At 42.9% G+C, this 15,868-nt stretch overlaps 1 protein-coding gene across 1 annotated transcript in view; it reads right to left on the bottom strand.

The window, feature by feature from the left end:
• ATOSA (atos homolog A) overlaps window positions 1-15,868 on the bottom strand; it is a 257,996-nt gene that overhangs the window by 49,418 nt on the left and 192,710 nt on the right. The window contains exon 10 of the mRNA XM_069222452.1: window positions 6,171-6,239. Coding sequence (XP_069078553.1) covers window positions 6,171-6,239 — 69 coding nt within the window. The remainder of the gene's footprint in view (window positions 1-6,170; window positions 6,240-15,868) is intronic.

Below are 15,868 nucleotides of genomic sequence, written 5' to 3'. Positions count from 1 at the left end.
TAGACTGGCAACGTGTTACTGACACTGTAGCCGATAAAACTGATCATACTCTGAATATGGACCCAGAGTCCTGCCTGTTGCGTCTGCGTCGCCGCGTCAAAGGGGACAAACAGCTACACAGATTTATTGATCTGGCCTTCATAGTGTTTAGGCGGTTGATAGCAACCCATTGGAAGGCTCCGCATGCTCCGGGATATACCAGCTGGCTACAATGCTCCCACGCGGAGGCTCAAACACTACTCCAATTACAGTATAGAGGGTTGGCTCAGGGAGGCTCTGAAAAATGGGACGTCTTTATTGTAAGCACTGAAGCTAAGAATGACATACACCCACCTTGAGCCCTGCGTGTATTGCATGGTATTGGACGGGCACATAGCCCCTTCCTACCTTTGGGTCACTCACGCCCTGCTGGGGTAGTTTGCACATCTCACCCACCACACACCGCCAAGTAGCTGAGGATCCCGCGCATGGTGGACACTGATTAAGATGTTGCCTGCTCGCAACTGGACAGGCCACGTCATGACTAAAGCCGTCCCCTCTTGGCACCCTCACCCAACATATCTAGGTGTCCGCAATTGGTAACTAATGTGCCAATAAGCGTGTCATTACATTCTTTGAACCAGGCACAGGCAACCCTCCCCGCCCCACACACAATGCAACATCACCAATTGTTATTAAGTGGCACAGTTAATTGTTAGGGTTTTCATAGTATATTTACATATTTATCACAATGTATAAGTCTCTGTATGGGTACTTAACTCGCTCGCCTCTGTGAGCAATTGCTCTGGCAATCTCTATTATGATCAATAAACAGATTTGAAAAAAAATTAGGAAAGATTTGGATAAACAAAAAACAAGCCAATCAAGGAGAACTTAAAAAAACTCGAATTGGTCTTAGATTACTGAACACCAGTGTAAGAAATCGGGTTACTAGTTGAGGAGGATGAAACACTTCGAGCAGCAACCACCATACTTCTCAGCATAAAGACACAAGCAAACACTAAATTAACCTGTGTGTGAATTATCTGTGCAACACTTTAAACAGGAGCATGATAAAAATACACCACCAAAGGAGCCCACACAAAGCATTAGAAAAACTGAATAATTTTTAATAAATAAAACAAGACCAAAATGACAAAAATTCAATTAGTACAACCAGAGATAGTCAAGTTTAAAGATTTGAATAAAAATAGTGTCAAAAAGCAGCATAAAGTGCTAACTGTGGATATCTTATCCCGCTGAACCGGGACACAATTTCAGGCTGACAGAGATGGAGCACGGGCTGGCTACAGGGTCCAGTTAGGACAGCTGAACAAAGTACCATCAATGCTGGTTTGAGGAATGTTGTGAGGATCCACAAAGATGTGTTGCGCAGCCGAAGTGATGTGTTTGTTCTGAGATTCGGAGAGGCTGCGCTTTAAGTTCTTTTTGTGTTGAAGACCTCATCAACGAGGGCTTGTAAAGTATTGAGTCAGACGATACATCACGCAGTGGGGGTGATGCATTGGTTTCGAGGAGCTGCAAGACCTTTGTTGAGGCTACCACTAACAAGAGATTGCGCAAAGCCCAACTGTCAGCTAAATGCAGTCATGGGACCAGAGACAGGCTACAGGCACTAAATGGCTAAGGCAGGAAAATGCCAACTTTCTAAAAGTGACACTTGTAGAATTGTAATTTTAAATACGACTTCAGTGTAAGCTAAAATTTTAAATTGGAATTCCAGAGACATCAAATATGAAGTGGTGACCTATTCCCATTTGGAAATTATACTTATAAAAGGTAATAGGGTAATTCCAATGTGATCCTATGGGAGAAGTAGGTCTTGCAGCAGTGAAAATTGAATGTAAGAGTTTATTACCACCAGGACAAGTAAAATTTAAAAGTACATTTCCAACTTTTTAAATACATTGCACCCTACCCTCTGGGCTGTCCAGGACCTACCCTAGGGGCAACATATGTATGTAGGAAGGTTTGGGCCTGGCAAAAGCTTTATTTTGTCAGGTTGAAATGGTAGCTATAAATGGAACACACTTAGACTGTAATGGCAGTCCTGAGACATGTTTAAAGGGCTACTTAGGTGGAAGACACAATCAGTGCTGCGGGCCCATTACAGCATTTAATTTACAGGCCCTGGGCACATGTAGAGCCACTTTACTATGGGCTTACAAGTAAATTAAATATGCCAATTATACATAAGCCAATCCTATAATGTTTTAAGGAGAGAGCACATGCACTTTAGCACTGGCTAAAGTGGGGGAGGAAGGCAAAACGTTTGGGGGAAGACCACTCAAAGCCTGACACATCTAACAAATTACAATAATTAGGCGTTCTGCAACCAGGCAGCTTGCACTGCCTAGCAGGCTTGACCTTCACAGTATTAACATCTTTTTTGCAAAGTTAAAAAATCATGCACTGGGAGCATAACCATGCAATCATATTTTTCTTCTCTCTTCATTCAAAATTACTGCAACACCAGCCACTTTTTCAAGTCTGCTATTAGGGTTCCTACAATGTGGTAGTTTAATAGATTTACACAACAGTAACTGAAGCTGCAAAGGTCTATGTACAGAGGGACATAGGCTTCTTTGGTAAGTCATAGCAATTCTCAGGTACAGTTTAAAATCACCTATAGATAGATCCTTAATTCCTTTTTCATAGCCTTAAAAGCCTTAAATAAAACCATGTTGCTAGCAAAACAGGACTATTAGGCCGGAGCCTAAACAGACAGTTCAGCTGTATGGTTTGCTAACAACATCTTCAGGACATTTGGAATTTTCTCAGCTGAAAACTTCCCTTGGAATGCATTCTGTCCATTGTTTTCCATTGGCTTTGTGGTTTGTAACTCACATTTGCTTGCTTTTTGTTTGCTGGCTCTATTTGTTTCAGGCTGTCCAGCTCAAGGTCGTCCCTTTCCCCACCCAAACCCTTTTTACTGTATTCTTCCACCAGTCCTCAATTCTGTAAACAGGCCTTTAAATCTTGTTTTTATCTTGTCACATTTGCTGTGCATTCAAAGGCAGAGGTCTAATGTCTGACTCTCTCTTCCAGGGAGCTTGGTATTTACTTTTCTTTCTCCGACTTCAAGGTGAAAGGATTTATGTGACAATAATGCTGGCTCCGGCTCCTGGGAGTGCTTGTAGAAGGTTGCACGATGTAATTTCTTTATAACACACAACAAGATTTAAATGTCTGTAAATGAATTGTGCAGATTTTTCAGAATTAAAAAAACCCAGATGAAGCACATTCTTTCCGTAATTTTGAAGTGGTGGAAACAAATATTTTAAAATGATCAAAATAAATCAAGGGACTGGGTGATGACATTTTCACACATTACCGTTTGTGCGCCATATACTTTCTGTATGCCTGTGCAAATGAAGGGTGATTTCTACTGAAGATATTTTGTCTATAAAGGAATTGTGCTACCACACCATTGTAATTCATTCATTGCCACTCCATGCCACTGTACTGTACTCTGCACCACTCCACTTTACACCATGTTACTCCACTGTGTGTTACTGCACTCTATGCCACTGCAATCTACACCACTGCACTCTTCTCTGCACAACTCCACTGTTACCACACTCTACACCATTACAGTCTACCTCAAAGCACTACCAATCCACTCTGCACAACTGCACTCTATGCCACTGCACTCTACACTACATTACACCATTACTCTACGCCATTCTACTTTAAGCCACTGCATAGGACACAGATTAGTCATGCGCAATGTCAAAATATTTGTTCAACTGCCAAACAGAACACTGTTTCTACTTATAAGAATAAATCGGTTAAATACATGTCATTTTGACTTCCTAAAACATCAAGTACTTAATTCAAATAATCTAACTGTTCTTTTTCTGCATAAAATGGGAGTTGATGGCTTAGGGGTGAATAATTCTTCCTGTATACCAAAACACAAAAACCTGGCAGGGAAAATTTGTGTGAAAGTCTACTATTGGCTTTTTAGGATGTCAGTGGCCTTGGGGACACTGCTATTTCAAACTATCTGGTTTGTCAGAACCCTGGAGATAATAGATAACTAATGCAGTATAAGGACTGCACTCTTAGACCAGGCTGCCCCAGAGTGGCTTTTATAACTCTCATCACTGAGAAAAGCAGGACATCTTGGAGTTTTATCTACTTCCAAAACATTCACACTTTGTAAAACATAAAATTATGGTTGCCATTTACATTTGTTTTATTTAAATTGGTTTTGACCAAAGCCTTCCACTCAAGACTACCTTCATGTTGCTGCTCAGAGAGCCCACCTGAACTTTCTGTTCTAATTCAAGACTGTCAGTCCAAGTGCAGACTGTTATTACTTCTTTGTTGCAGGTAGAAAATGTTATATATCTTCTATCACACATTCAACCATGGTGGTTTTACTCACCAATCAACCTCCCCATGTCTTTGGTATGGATAATAAAGACCAGGTATGCTGAATGAATAAGCTCAGGTTTCAGAACAGTTTATGTCAAGTGCACAGAGGAAAATTCTCCCAGACATGCTCTTAAAGCTCTAGTGACAGCCTTCACTGGGGACACTCAAAAACAGATAACAACCATTATCAAACGGCAAGCCCACCCCTCGGAGCATATACCCTGTTTAATAAACACTACGGTGATGGAATGACCCAGAATATTGGGGTGCATTCGATATTTCATGTCACATATCATAATGAATCTGGTGAACAAGGGTCTTTTTAAAAAAGTTCTTCACAGGAAGAATACTAACATTCTTTGGGTAACAATGGATGACCAAAATTCAAGATGGGGAAGTAAACGAAGTATGACAGCTTAAATACCTAACGGAAAAACAAAACTGAACATGAAGGAGAAAAGGTGCTGCCATCTAAGCATTAGTAATAGGAAGGTGTAAATATCTTACAAAGGTTAAACTATAAGAGTGAAATATAAAAAAAATAAGAGTGCAATATACTGATGTATATAGCATCATTTTGTTTAGATAATGTTTGTATTTTATTTTTTGTTCTCTTTTTATTTTTTGACGTTACCAATAATGGATGCTTTTTTACATGAAGAGTAGCTCCCTTCATCCTACAATCTCCACTGCCTGCATTCTACTCAATTTCTATTTGTTCTAATTACCATTTATAGTTGTCAGTTGCCCTATTGGTTAGCTTTAGTGCCTGCACAATTGACAACACTGTTACTCAACTTCTGTTGTAGTTTCCCTTTATGAGTGAGTTATCGAACACTTTACACACTAATTATTGTATGTACAAGAATCAATTATAAAAAATATGTTACTTTCACAATGCTGTAAAATTCTTTCCTGTGCAAGTTTCGTTTGGTGAAAAAGTCTGAAGTCTGCATCAGTCTTCCTTCATTTACTATATGTACATTAAGGCGGTCATTCTGACCGTGGCGGGCGGCGGTAGCCGCCCGCCATGCGGTTACCGCCATTTGGCCGCTCCGCGGTCAAAAGACCGCGGCGGCCATTCTGGCTTTCCCGCTGGGCCGGCGGGTGACCGCCAAAAGGCCGCCCGCCGGCCCAGCGGGAAAGCCCCTGCAACTAGGAAGCCGGCTCCGAATGGAGCCGGCGGAGTTGCAGGGGTGCGACGGGTGCAGTGGCACCTGTCGCGATTTTCACTGTCTGCAAAGCAGACAGTGAAAATCTGTATGGGGCCCTGTTAGGGGGCCCCACGACACCCGTTCCCGCCATCCTGGTTCTGGCGGTGAAAACCGCCAGAAACAGGCTGGCGGGAAGGGGGTCGGAATCCCCATGGCGGCGCTGCAAGCAGCGCCGCCATGGAGGATTCCCTGGGCCAGGGGAAAACTGTCGGGAAACCGCCGGTTCCCCTTTTCTGACCGCGGCTTTACCGCCGCGGTCAGAATAGCCCTGGAAGCACCGCCAGCCTGTTGGCGGTGCTTCCGCTGCCCTCCGCCCTGGCGGTCAGAGACCGCCAGGGTTGGAATGAGGGCCTATATGTTTACCTAACTAGGTCCCAGGGGGTAAAGAATATTGTAATTAAAAAGAAAGTAAAGTATGTTAAAATTCACTTTAAAAGACCAGAGCCCTGATGCTAATGTGTGAGCATACCACATTTTACTGAACTAAGCACTATTTCGTTTTAAAAGAGCTTATAAGTCAAATTTTAGTTGGAGAAACTATGCATTGTAGTCTAGTACATGAATGACACATACCACTTGTATTGTTCCTGAAGGTGGCACTCGATAGCCTCTTTTTCCTAGGGTTTCCAGAGTAATCACACCCTAAAACAAAACACCCCAAAAAATTAGGTTTAGAATTTTGCCATACACTTAACTGAAACAATTTCATTTGCTCAATTCACAAACAATGTGTCTTTAGATTCTTATTGCTTTCAGAGCTAATCCACAGACCTAGGTTCTAACCATTGACCTATAATTAATATCTTGTATTTTTATTTAATTTTCTAAATATTTCAAATAATTTGCCAACTGCAAACAACACATTTAAGAATTCATAAGCACGCATATATGAAAGGAATGTTAACATGCTACTCTAGGTTTTTGCTATTGTATTCAGCTCGCCATAATTACCTCATGTAGGTTCCTTACAATTTTTACATCATCTCCAGTTTTATAAGGAGTAACAGTTTTTCAAAACATACAGCAGATATAAAATAACATCTATCGTGAAATTTCCAACACGTATACAAATTTACTTCTAGAATAGATGTAAATAGCCAAGGGGTTGACATGCATGAAGTGGATAACAAAATGCAGCTTTAAATCACTACCAGCATTACAAACCCATATCTATGGTACGTGTTGCGAAGAGATGTAATAGACCAAACATGTAGCAGCATTTGCAGTTTCTGGGCTTATATAGATCTGCACAACTGGCTCATTACACTCTGCTTTAAAGTCTCATCTGTTATATTATAATGTAAAAGTTCCCAAATACAAAATCAGACCTCATTAACCGGTTGAGTGCCTTGGACGAGCTGGGCTCACCCTTGGCCACGATTACTGTGTGCCTTGGTCGAGCCCAGCTCGTCCTGCACCCGGCCCACAGCCCCCCCCCCCCCCATCGGGGATGGAAGGGGAATCACTTTCCCCTTCCACCCCGACCCTCCCCTGGCAATCTGATGTTGTCAGTGTGCTCACATCACGCAGACATCATCAAATGTTGCTGGGGATGCGCTGGAAGCCATTTGCTTCCAGCGCGATTGGAGAGAGACATAGTAAAGGTGAGAATCCTTGGAGGGTTTGGAGGGGGAAAAACATACACAGGGGGAAAGGATAGAGTTGTTCCATTCCACCTGTGCCTGTTTTGAGTGGATTTCTCCTCCACGATTGCGGACAAGGCCCACGATCGTGGAGCAGGAATCCACCCACTAGACACCAGGGATGTTTTCTTTGTTTGTTTTGGGAAGCAACCCCTTGGGCATGAGTCTCTCCCCTGGGGACATAAATATATCTGTGTTTTATCACCCCCTAGGAGCAGATCGGACTTTTTTTCGGGGAGGGGGGAGGGAACCCCACCAGACACCAGGGAGTTTTTTTTACCTAATGTTTTAGGCAAGGGTAACTGCTCTGGGGGGAATATTTTTTAATACGTTTCGGCCACCCCTGGGGCTAGATCGGCCATATTTTCGGCCGATCCTGCCCTGGGCGGGTCGAAATACACTAGGCCCCAGGGATTGTGTTGTCTGAGTGTGTGTTTTTTGTGTGTTGGGGGTACCCCCCTTGGGGAAGTTTTGCTCCCCCCCCCACTAAGGGGGGGACATTAGTGTTGGCCATTTCTGCTACCCTTGGGGGCAGATCATGGCAGGGATTTTATTTTTCTTACCCTTTGTTTTTTTTGTTCTAGGAGGCGCCCCCTTTGGCAAGGGTCACCCCCCCAAAGGGGGCACAGAACTCTTGGCCATTTCTGCCCCCCTCGGGGCAGATTGGCCTATTATTTTAGGGCCAATCCACTTAGTCACCAGGGATCTTGTGTATGTGTGTGTTTTGTGCAAGTGGTGTCCCCTTTGGCAAGGGTCGCCCCCCAAAGGCCATGGTTGGGGGGGCGACCAGGGGCCATCAGTCATGTGTTCCCCAAAAGGGGGACAGATCGGCCTATTTTTTTTAGGCTCATCTGCCCCCAAGGGGGACAGAATCCACTAAGACGCCAGGGATTTTTTTTCCTTCCCCTTTGTGTTTTTGTGCTGGGGCGCCCTCTTTAGCAAGGGTCACCTCCTTTAGCAAGGGTCGCCTCCCAAAGGGAGCACAGCCCTGTTGCCCATTTCTGCCCCCCTTGGGGCAGAAGGGCCTATTTTTTTTTTTAGGGCCATCTACCCCCAAGGGAGGCAGAATCCACTTAGGCACCAGGGAAAATCTGGAAATGCTTGGTGGCGGGGTGTTTGTCAACTGGCACAGTATTTGTGATTATCACAGTTTATTTCTCCTTTTTGTTCTAGCTCAAAGCTTTTGCTTCCTTTCCTGTGGATCCTTGCTGTTTAGGCAGTAGTTGACCTGCAGTTTGCGTAGTTGCATGTTTTAGGTAAGCAAACGCAATTTACTCGAAAGGAGTAATGTTAACATGCATGAATGACATGTTTGTAGGTGGTGTACTAAATGCAGGATTGTGTCCTTAGATTTGTGCACAATGATATTTGTGTTGTCTTATGTCTAATTTGCTTTACTTTTTTCTTTTTAGTGGGATATCATCGGTGATTGCTGTGTCTGTGCAGAGTAGTTGATGGCGAGTCTAGCTTTTTCAGACAAGTGACTGGTATAGTTTTTGAGTACATAACACTTTTGTGATAAAGCCACACTTTATTACTTATTTTAGACAGTGCTGGTTGTTGCTGGCGCTTTTGTCAAGTTACACTTCTTAGAAAGGATCATCAATAGCCGCCCAGTGACCGCTCTGCAGGCTGTTTGCCTGCTTTTTGAGTCGTCTTCTGACCATGATTATGAGACTGACTCTGCATCTGAGGCAGAGCCGGAAGTGAGAGATTCTGGCAGTGAGTTTTCTGTCCAAGAGAAATCTTCTGATGAGGAAGCCACTCTCAGTGCGGATAAAGTGCCTGTTTTAGAGGAGGACATTGATGAGCCAATAGTGCAGCAGCCTGGGGCTGAAGGGTTTCCCATTGGAAGACCTGACACCTGGATTTGCCCCAAACATGGAGCAGACACACAGTTGCCTGCATTTAGTGGTCTCCCAGGGTGTAGAGTCAATACGGAAAACTTTTTTCCTGCCAATTTCTTTCAGTTGTTTACGGACGATGTATTTTTGGAAGAGACTGTTGAGCAGACTAATTTGTATGCAGAGCAGTATTTTAGGTACAACGCTGCCAGACTTAGGCCTCAGTATAGAGTTACCCAGTGGATTCCCACAAATCTGGAAGAGTTGAAAAAGTTCCTAGGTTTGACTTTTTTGATGGGGTTGATAAGGAAGCCATTGTTGGCTTCTTATTGGTCTACTAGTCCCTTGATGACAACGGCTATATTTCCTGCAACCATGACTCGTAATCAGTATTAACTTCTTCTTCGCAATGCTTTAGCCTTGCCACAAGATCATCCTGACTGTGACCATCTTTGTAAGATTAGGCCTGTCCTTGATCATTTTGTTGATCCATTTTCAGGGGTTTATGTTCCAGGGAAAGAAATATCTGTAGAGGAGTCTTTGGTCCTGTTCAAGGGGCATTTGGTTTTTAAGCAGTACATTCCTAGCAAGGGGGCCCAGTATGGAATTAAATTGTATATGCTGTCAGAAAGTAATACAGGATATGTGTATAATTTTTTGGGTCTACACTGGTAGGTATTCCAGTATTGACCCCTCTGGTTGCCCGTCCACTTTTGGAGTTAGTGGGAAAATTGTGTGGGAACTTGGCAGACGACTGTTTAACAAAGGTCACCAATTGTATGTAGTTAACTTCTACAATGGAGTGCAGTTGTTCAAGGAATTGTTTAGAGTGGACACTGTTTCGTGTGGCACAATCCGCTTTAACCGGAAAAGCTATCCAAGGGAGATTGTCTGTAAAACACTTGAGAGGGGACAGTGCAGTGCCTTGCGGAATAATGAGATGCTAGCTCTGAAATTTGCGGCCAGAAGGGATGTCTACATGTTAACTACCATACATGATGAAAGTACTTCACCTGTGGCTGTTTGGGATAAAGTTGCTGAAGTGCACAAACTTGTGTGCATTTTAGACTACAATAAACACATGAGTGGTGATGATAGAGTATACCAAATCTTACGTTTGGTATAAAAAGTTGGCCATTCATTTGTTTCATTTAGCAACTTTTAATGCTTCTTTTGTGTTTAAGGATTGTTTCCCTGAGTGAAGGATGAAATTTGTTAAATTTCAGGAGTCGGTGACAGAGATCCTTATTGTGGTGGAACAGGCAAGAGTCCCTAGAGTAGCAGTTGTGGAGGATGTGGCTAGATTGAAAGATAATCCACTTTCCCAATCACATTCCTCCCACTCCCAAAAAGGACTTTCCCATTAAGAAATGTAGAGTCTGTGCCTGAAAAGGTAGCCGGAGGAAGACTCGGAACTACTCCCCCGATTGTCCTTCTAAGCATGGGCTGTGTGTGGCCGGCTGTTTTAGAAGTTACCACACCCAGAAGAATTATTGGATACTACCATGAGTGAAAACTGCCTGTTCTGTGTTGTTTTATATTTTTTGTTCAGTTTCACAGTTGCCACTACTGTCATGCATTTGGTTAGAGCTTTTGAGTTTATAGTTTTGTACTTATTTGTAATTAGTTAGTGGTCTCTTTTTTGTTTAAAAAAAAAAAAAGAGATGGCGGTGTGTGTGGAGTGGCGCTTAGCTGGCAGTGTAAATAGTGACTTGCTGTTAACCATTGCAACACAATGCCAGCCAAATACCAGTACACACACTCTGATGAGCTGGTGTGATTGCTGTATCAGGAATGTGGGCGTATGAAAGTGACGGGCCCTTGAATGGCGCTGTCTGCTGATGTGAGTGTTGTAATGTGCTGGGCCCGCGGCTGGCGACGTGAATGGTCTTGTGCATGTCATGTATGAAAGGTGTGTGAACGGACTGTAAAGCAGTTGGTGCCTTGACACGGCTTTACAGCTCACAACTGTAAGTCATTGGTTCAGTTTTTTGGCCTTTCAGTTATTAACAGTGAATTTAATTTTTCTGAAAACTCTTGTTAAAGAAATGTGATCTGCTGAACCATTACTCGCACTTTTGCCAAATCCAACCAGAATGTGTGGTAAAAATGACTGTGGTAAAAAATGACAAAACCTGCTCTGCTGAAATCAGGCATCGAAGCACACCCGTGACATGCTAGATGTCTCAGGTGGGACCCAGATGATGAAGCATGCCACCAACTGAGTTGGTGGGTGAGGGGTCTTAACATAACCCAAGTGTGTTTCTTTTCACATTTTTAGTGTTTCGAACATCACAGAAAGACATGGACACATCAAAACTATCTATTGCAACACTACCTTTTTTTCCAGAGGGGGGGTGTCACCTGTGTTTTTGGTCCCGGGTGCGGCGGTTATCTAGGGAAAACCTACCAAACCCAGACATTTTTAAAAACTAGACACCCAGAGGAGTCCAGGTAGGTGTGGCTTGCGTGGATCCCCTAACATTTTCTTACAAAAATTCCTCTGCAAACCTCAAATTGTGCAAAAAAAGCATATTTTCCTCACTTTTTTTTGTAGGGTCACCGCCTACCACCCAGCATTCCCCTCAGTCTCCCAAGTAAAATGATGCCACACATGTGTGTCCCCAAAGCAGAGTCAGTCTAAAAATGTATAAAAGAAAACATTGTGCTTATCAACTCGCTGTGCTATCCCCTTAATCTCTACACGTTTTTGGCCTTTTCCTGTTGCAGGCACCTGGGCCACACACACAAGTGAGGCATCATTTCTATCGGGAGACCTAAAGGAATACTGGATAGAAGGAAGTTTGTGGCTCCCCTCAGATTCCAGAACTTTCCATCACTGAAATGTGAGAAACTAGTTTTTTTGCCAAATTTTGGGGTTTGCAAAGGATTCTGGGTAACAGAACCAGGTGAGAGCCCCACAGTCACCCCATCTTGGAATCCCCTAGGTGTCTAGTTTTAAAAAATGCACAGATTTGTAGGTTTCCATAGGTGCCGGCTGAGCTATAGGCTAAAATCCACAGCTAGGCACTTTGCAAAAAACAGCTCAGTTTTCTTTGGGAAAATGTGATGTGTCCACTTTGTGTTTTGGGGCATTTCCTGTTGCAGGCACTAGGCCACACAAGTGAGGTATCATTTTTATCGGGAGACTTGGGGGAACGCTGGGTGGAACGAAATTTGTGGCTCCTCTCAGATTCCAGAACTTTCTGTCACCGAAATGTGAGGAAAAGGTGTTTTTTTGGCCAAATTTTGTGGTTTGCAAACGGTTCTGGGTAACAGAACCTGGTGAGAGCCCCACAAGTCACCCCACATCCTGGATTCCCCTAGGTGTGTAGTTTTCAAAAAATGCACAGGTTTGGTAGGATTCCCTAGGTGCCAGCTGAGCTAGAGATCAAAATCCACAGCTAGGCACTTTCCAAAATACACTTTAGTTTTCAATGTAAAAATGTGATGTGTCCATGTTGCGTTTCCTGTCGCGGGCATTAGGCCTACCCACGCAAGTGAGGTACCATTTTTATCGGGAGTCTTGGGGGAACACAGAATAGCAGAACAAGTGTTATTGCCCCTTGTCTTTCTCTACATTTTTTCCTTCCAAATGTCAGACAGTGTGTAAAAAACATGTCTATTTGAGAAATGCCCTCTAATTCACATGGTAGTATGGGCACCCTGGAATTCAGAGATGTGCAAATAACCACTGCTTATCTTGTGCCCATTTTGGAAATACAAAAGTTTTCTTGATACCTATTTTTCACTCTTTATATTTCACCAAATGAATTGCTGTATACCCGGTATAGAATGAAAACCCATTGCAAGGTGCAGCTCATTTATTGGCTCTGGGTACCTAGGGTTCTTGATGAACCTACAAGCCCTATATATCCCCACAACCAGAAGAGTCCAGCAGACGTAACGGTATATTGCTTTAAAAAATCTGCGTCGCAGGAAAACGGGGAGAAAAATTGCTGTTTTTTTCACGTCAATTTCAATATTCTTTTATTTCAGCTGTTATTTTCTGTAGGAAAACCTTGTAGGATCTACACAAATGACCCCTTGGTGAATTCAGACTTTTGTCTAATTTTCAGAAATCTTTAGCTTTTCGGGATCCAGCATTGGTTTCACACCCATTTCTGTCACTAACTGGAAGGAGGCAAAAAGCACAAATAATAGTAAAAATGTGGTATGTCCCAGTAAAATGCCAAAATTGTGTTGAAAAATGTGGTTTTCGGATTCAAGTCTGTCTGTTCCTGAAAGCTGGGAAGATGGTGATTTTAGCACGGCAAACGCTTTGTTGACGCCATTTTCAGGGAACACAACATAAGCCTTCTTCTGTGGCCCTCTTTACCCATTTCTTTTTTTTTTTTTTAAAGGAAATGTTCGCAGTATTTTGGCTAATTTCTTGGTCTCCTGCATGGGATCCCACAAACTCTGGGGACCTCTAGAATCCCTAGGATGTTGGGAAAAAAGGATGCAAATTTGGCTTGGGTAGCTTATGTGGACAAAAATTTATGAGGGTCTAAGCGCGAACTGCCTCAAATAGCCAAAACAAGGCATGGCACCTGAGGGGGGAAAAGGCCTGGAAACGAAGGGGTTAAGAACAAACCGTTGCCTAGATTGGTAATACCTTATGGAGTTAATATCAATAATGCACGGTGTGGTGTGCACAGAGTTTTGTATTCCTTACCCAGTCCATAACATAGTAATACAGAAGGATCTTCCCCGTTATGTGTTGCGACACGTGCAATTTTGTGGCCTTTCCTGCCCTAAATTCACCATATTTTACCTAGTGAAACTTGTGCGGGCAAAAAACCTGGTACATTTGCACTATTTTCATGTGGTTTGCTATTGGAATTTTCTTTAGGAATGTTCTAAGCAGATAAACTAAAATAAATAAAAAAGGAAAACGTATTACCCTTTAGAGTCTTGCAGAAATTCAAAACAAAGCCAAATACAACTTGAGGTTTAGAGTTGGAGAGTATATTTCAATAAATAAACGGAGCAAAATATATTATTGTTGTGATGTTCTGAGGTTCAGCATGGTGGCACATAATAATTCTAATGTTATGAATTTGGGGAGAATCTCTTTTTCCAAAATTAAAAGCACAGGAAATAATTACATCAGGACTAAATTAGGCATACACATCAGCATATAAATATTTAGTTCTCTGATCTAAGGCTTACCCATCAAGTAATATGCGGTGACCAAAAGAAGTACACCTTTTTGTGGATGGGTAGTAGCAATACATGGAGGATGGGCACAGCCAAATGAAAGTCACTTATGAAAACATTCCGGGATTTATCAACCCCATTATTTATAGAGAGTGATAGGTTTTCTATAATCGTACACTGAGAAAGTGGATTAGTTGGGGTGGATGGTAGTTCACCACAAGTAATAATGTTGCTACTCTTGTTAAATCCAGTAAAGATTAATAATTTAAACGTGAGCTCAATTCCTGGGACCTATGGCACAGAGCAGGCTGGTTTAACTTAAGAAAATGTGTAAAGCTTTTAGAAGTACTAGACATTAAGAAAGTTGAAAATGCAACAAAATAAAAATCCCCCTCCAATTTATAAAAATTGAGAATAACTTAATGAAGGAAATGATGCCAACACAACAAAAATCCAGTAAGGGGAACAGAAGATGAAATAGCTCCTAAAAAGCGTTAAGGGCTGATCACAATCATCTGATTGTGTTTCACTAGAACTTAAGCCTGTTTTAAGGCCGACCGCAATGGAGTGGAGGTTGGATACAGAAACCAGGTTCAACTCTGGAAGGGATGTGTCTTCTGACAATCTCAAAAAACAGATTTCATAAATCCCCAGTGTGGCAACGCAGCAGATTGTGGCTGAGATGGGCTCCATGAGGCTAGATAGCCTTTGGACAGAGTCTCAGTGAAGCTGCTGACTTAACTGGAAAGCTCTGAACAGGAGAAATTCTAAATTTGTACCAAAGGATGGTCCCTCACCGGCTTGATACCTTTGGTGGCTTAGCCCAGTGAAGAGTTCTCCGTTCGGGGTTTGTCAGTTTTTTGGAGCTCAGATTCCTCTAGTGGGACAAGGCTGCAGATGTAAATGAACAGGGCTCCACGTGACCAGATACCCTCTCTGCAACATCCTACGGAAATTGATTTGCTGTTGGTGAAAATCTTTAAGCGGGAGATACATGAATCTTTGGCCCAATGACAATGCACCTTTGTCAAATTGACTTGGCAAGATTTGTTTTGGAGCCCAAAAGTTTCAAAGTTCCAGGTTTGTCAGGATGTTAGAAGGTATATATTTTGACACAGTCAAGAGTCCCAGGACATCATAAACAGAGCATGGGGAAGTCAAGACCCAGATCAGCAGATTTCACCAGCAGGGTGCAGGCGAGGTCTAGTTGGAACCGGTCAGTTAAGCCCTTCAGGAAACCTGCTTCTAGCAGCTTGTTGTATTCCTGTAGCTTAACAGCTGAGGAGTTTAGGAAACTGATGCTTGGAGTCCACTTCTTTATCCTAAGTACAAGCGGAACCTGGGCCAGCCATAGAGGACTCCTTGCAGGCCTCAACAGCAGGTGCAGTCCTTCTACTGTCTTCAACAGGTCCAGTACATTTCTGAAGAGGGTGACACAATTATACCTGGCACTAGCTTGTGGGTTGCGGTGACTCCTGCCCTCTCCCTAGCCTACAGGGAAAACGTTTCCCAGGGTAACCCTACCATCATTTGCAGCATTATCTGTGTGCCCTGCTGCAAACAATTGCACAGGGCCCCTCCTTTATCGAAATCTAACATGGCAAAACCTTTCTGCCTACCT

The sequence above is a fragment of the Pleurodeles waltl genome, chromosome 3_1, assembly GCF_031143425.1.
Source record: "Pleurodeles waltl isolate 20211129_DDA chromosome 3_1, aPleWal1.hap1.20221129, whole genome shotgun sequence".
Taxonomy (NCBI): Eukaryota; Metazoa; Chordata; class Amphibia; order Caudata; family Salamandridae; genus Pleurodeles; species Pleurodeles waltl.
Note: the sequence above shows the minus strand (reverse complement) of the source record. Positions and strands in the feature narration are given on the sequence as shown.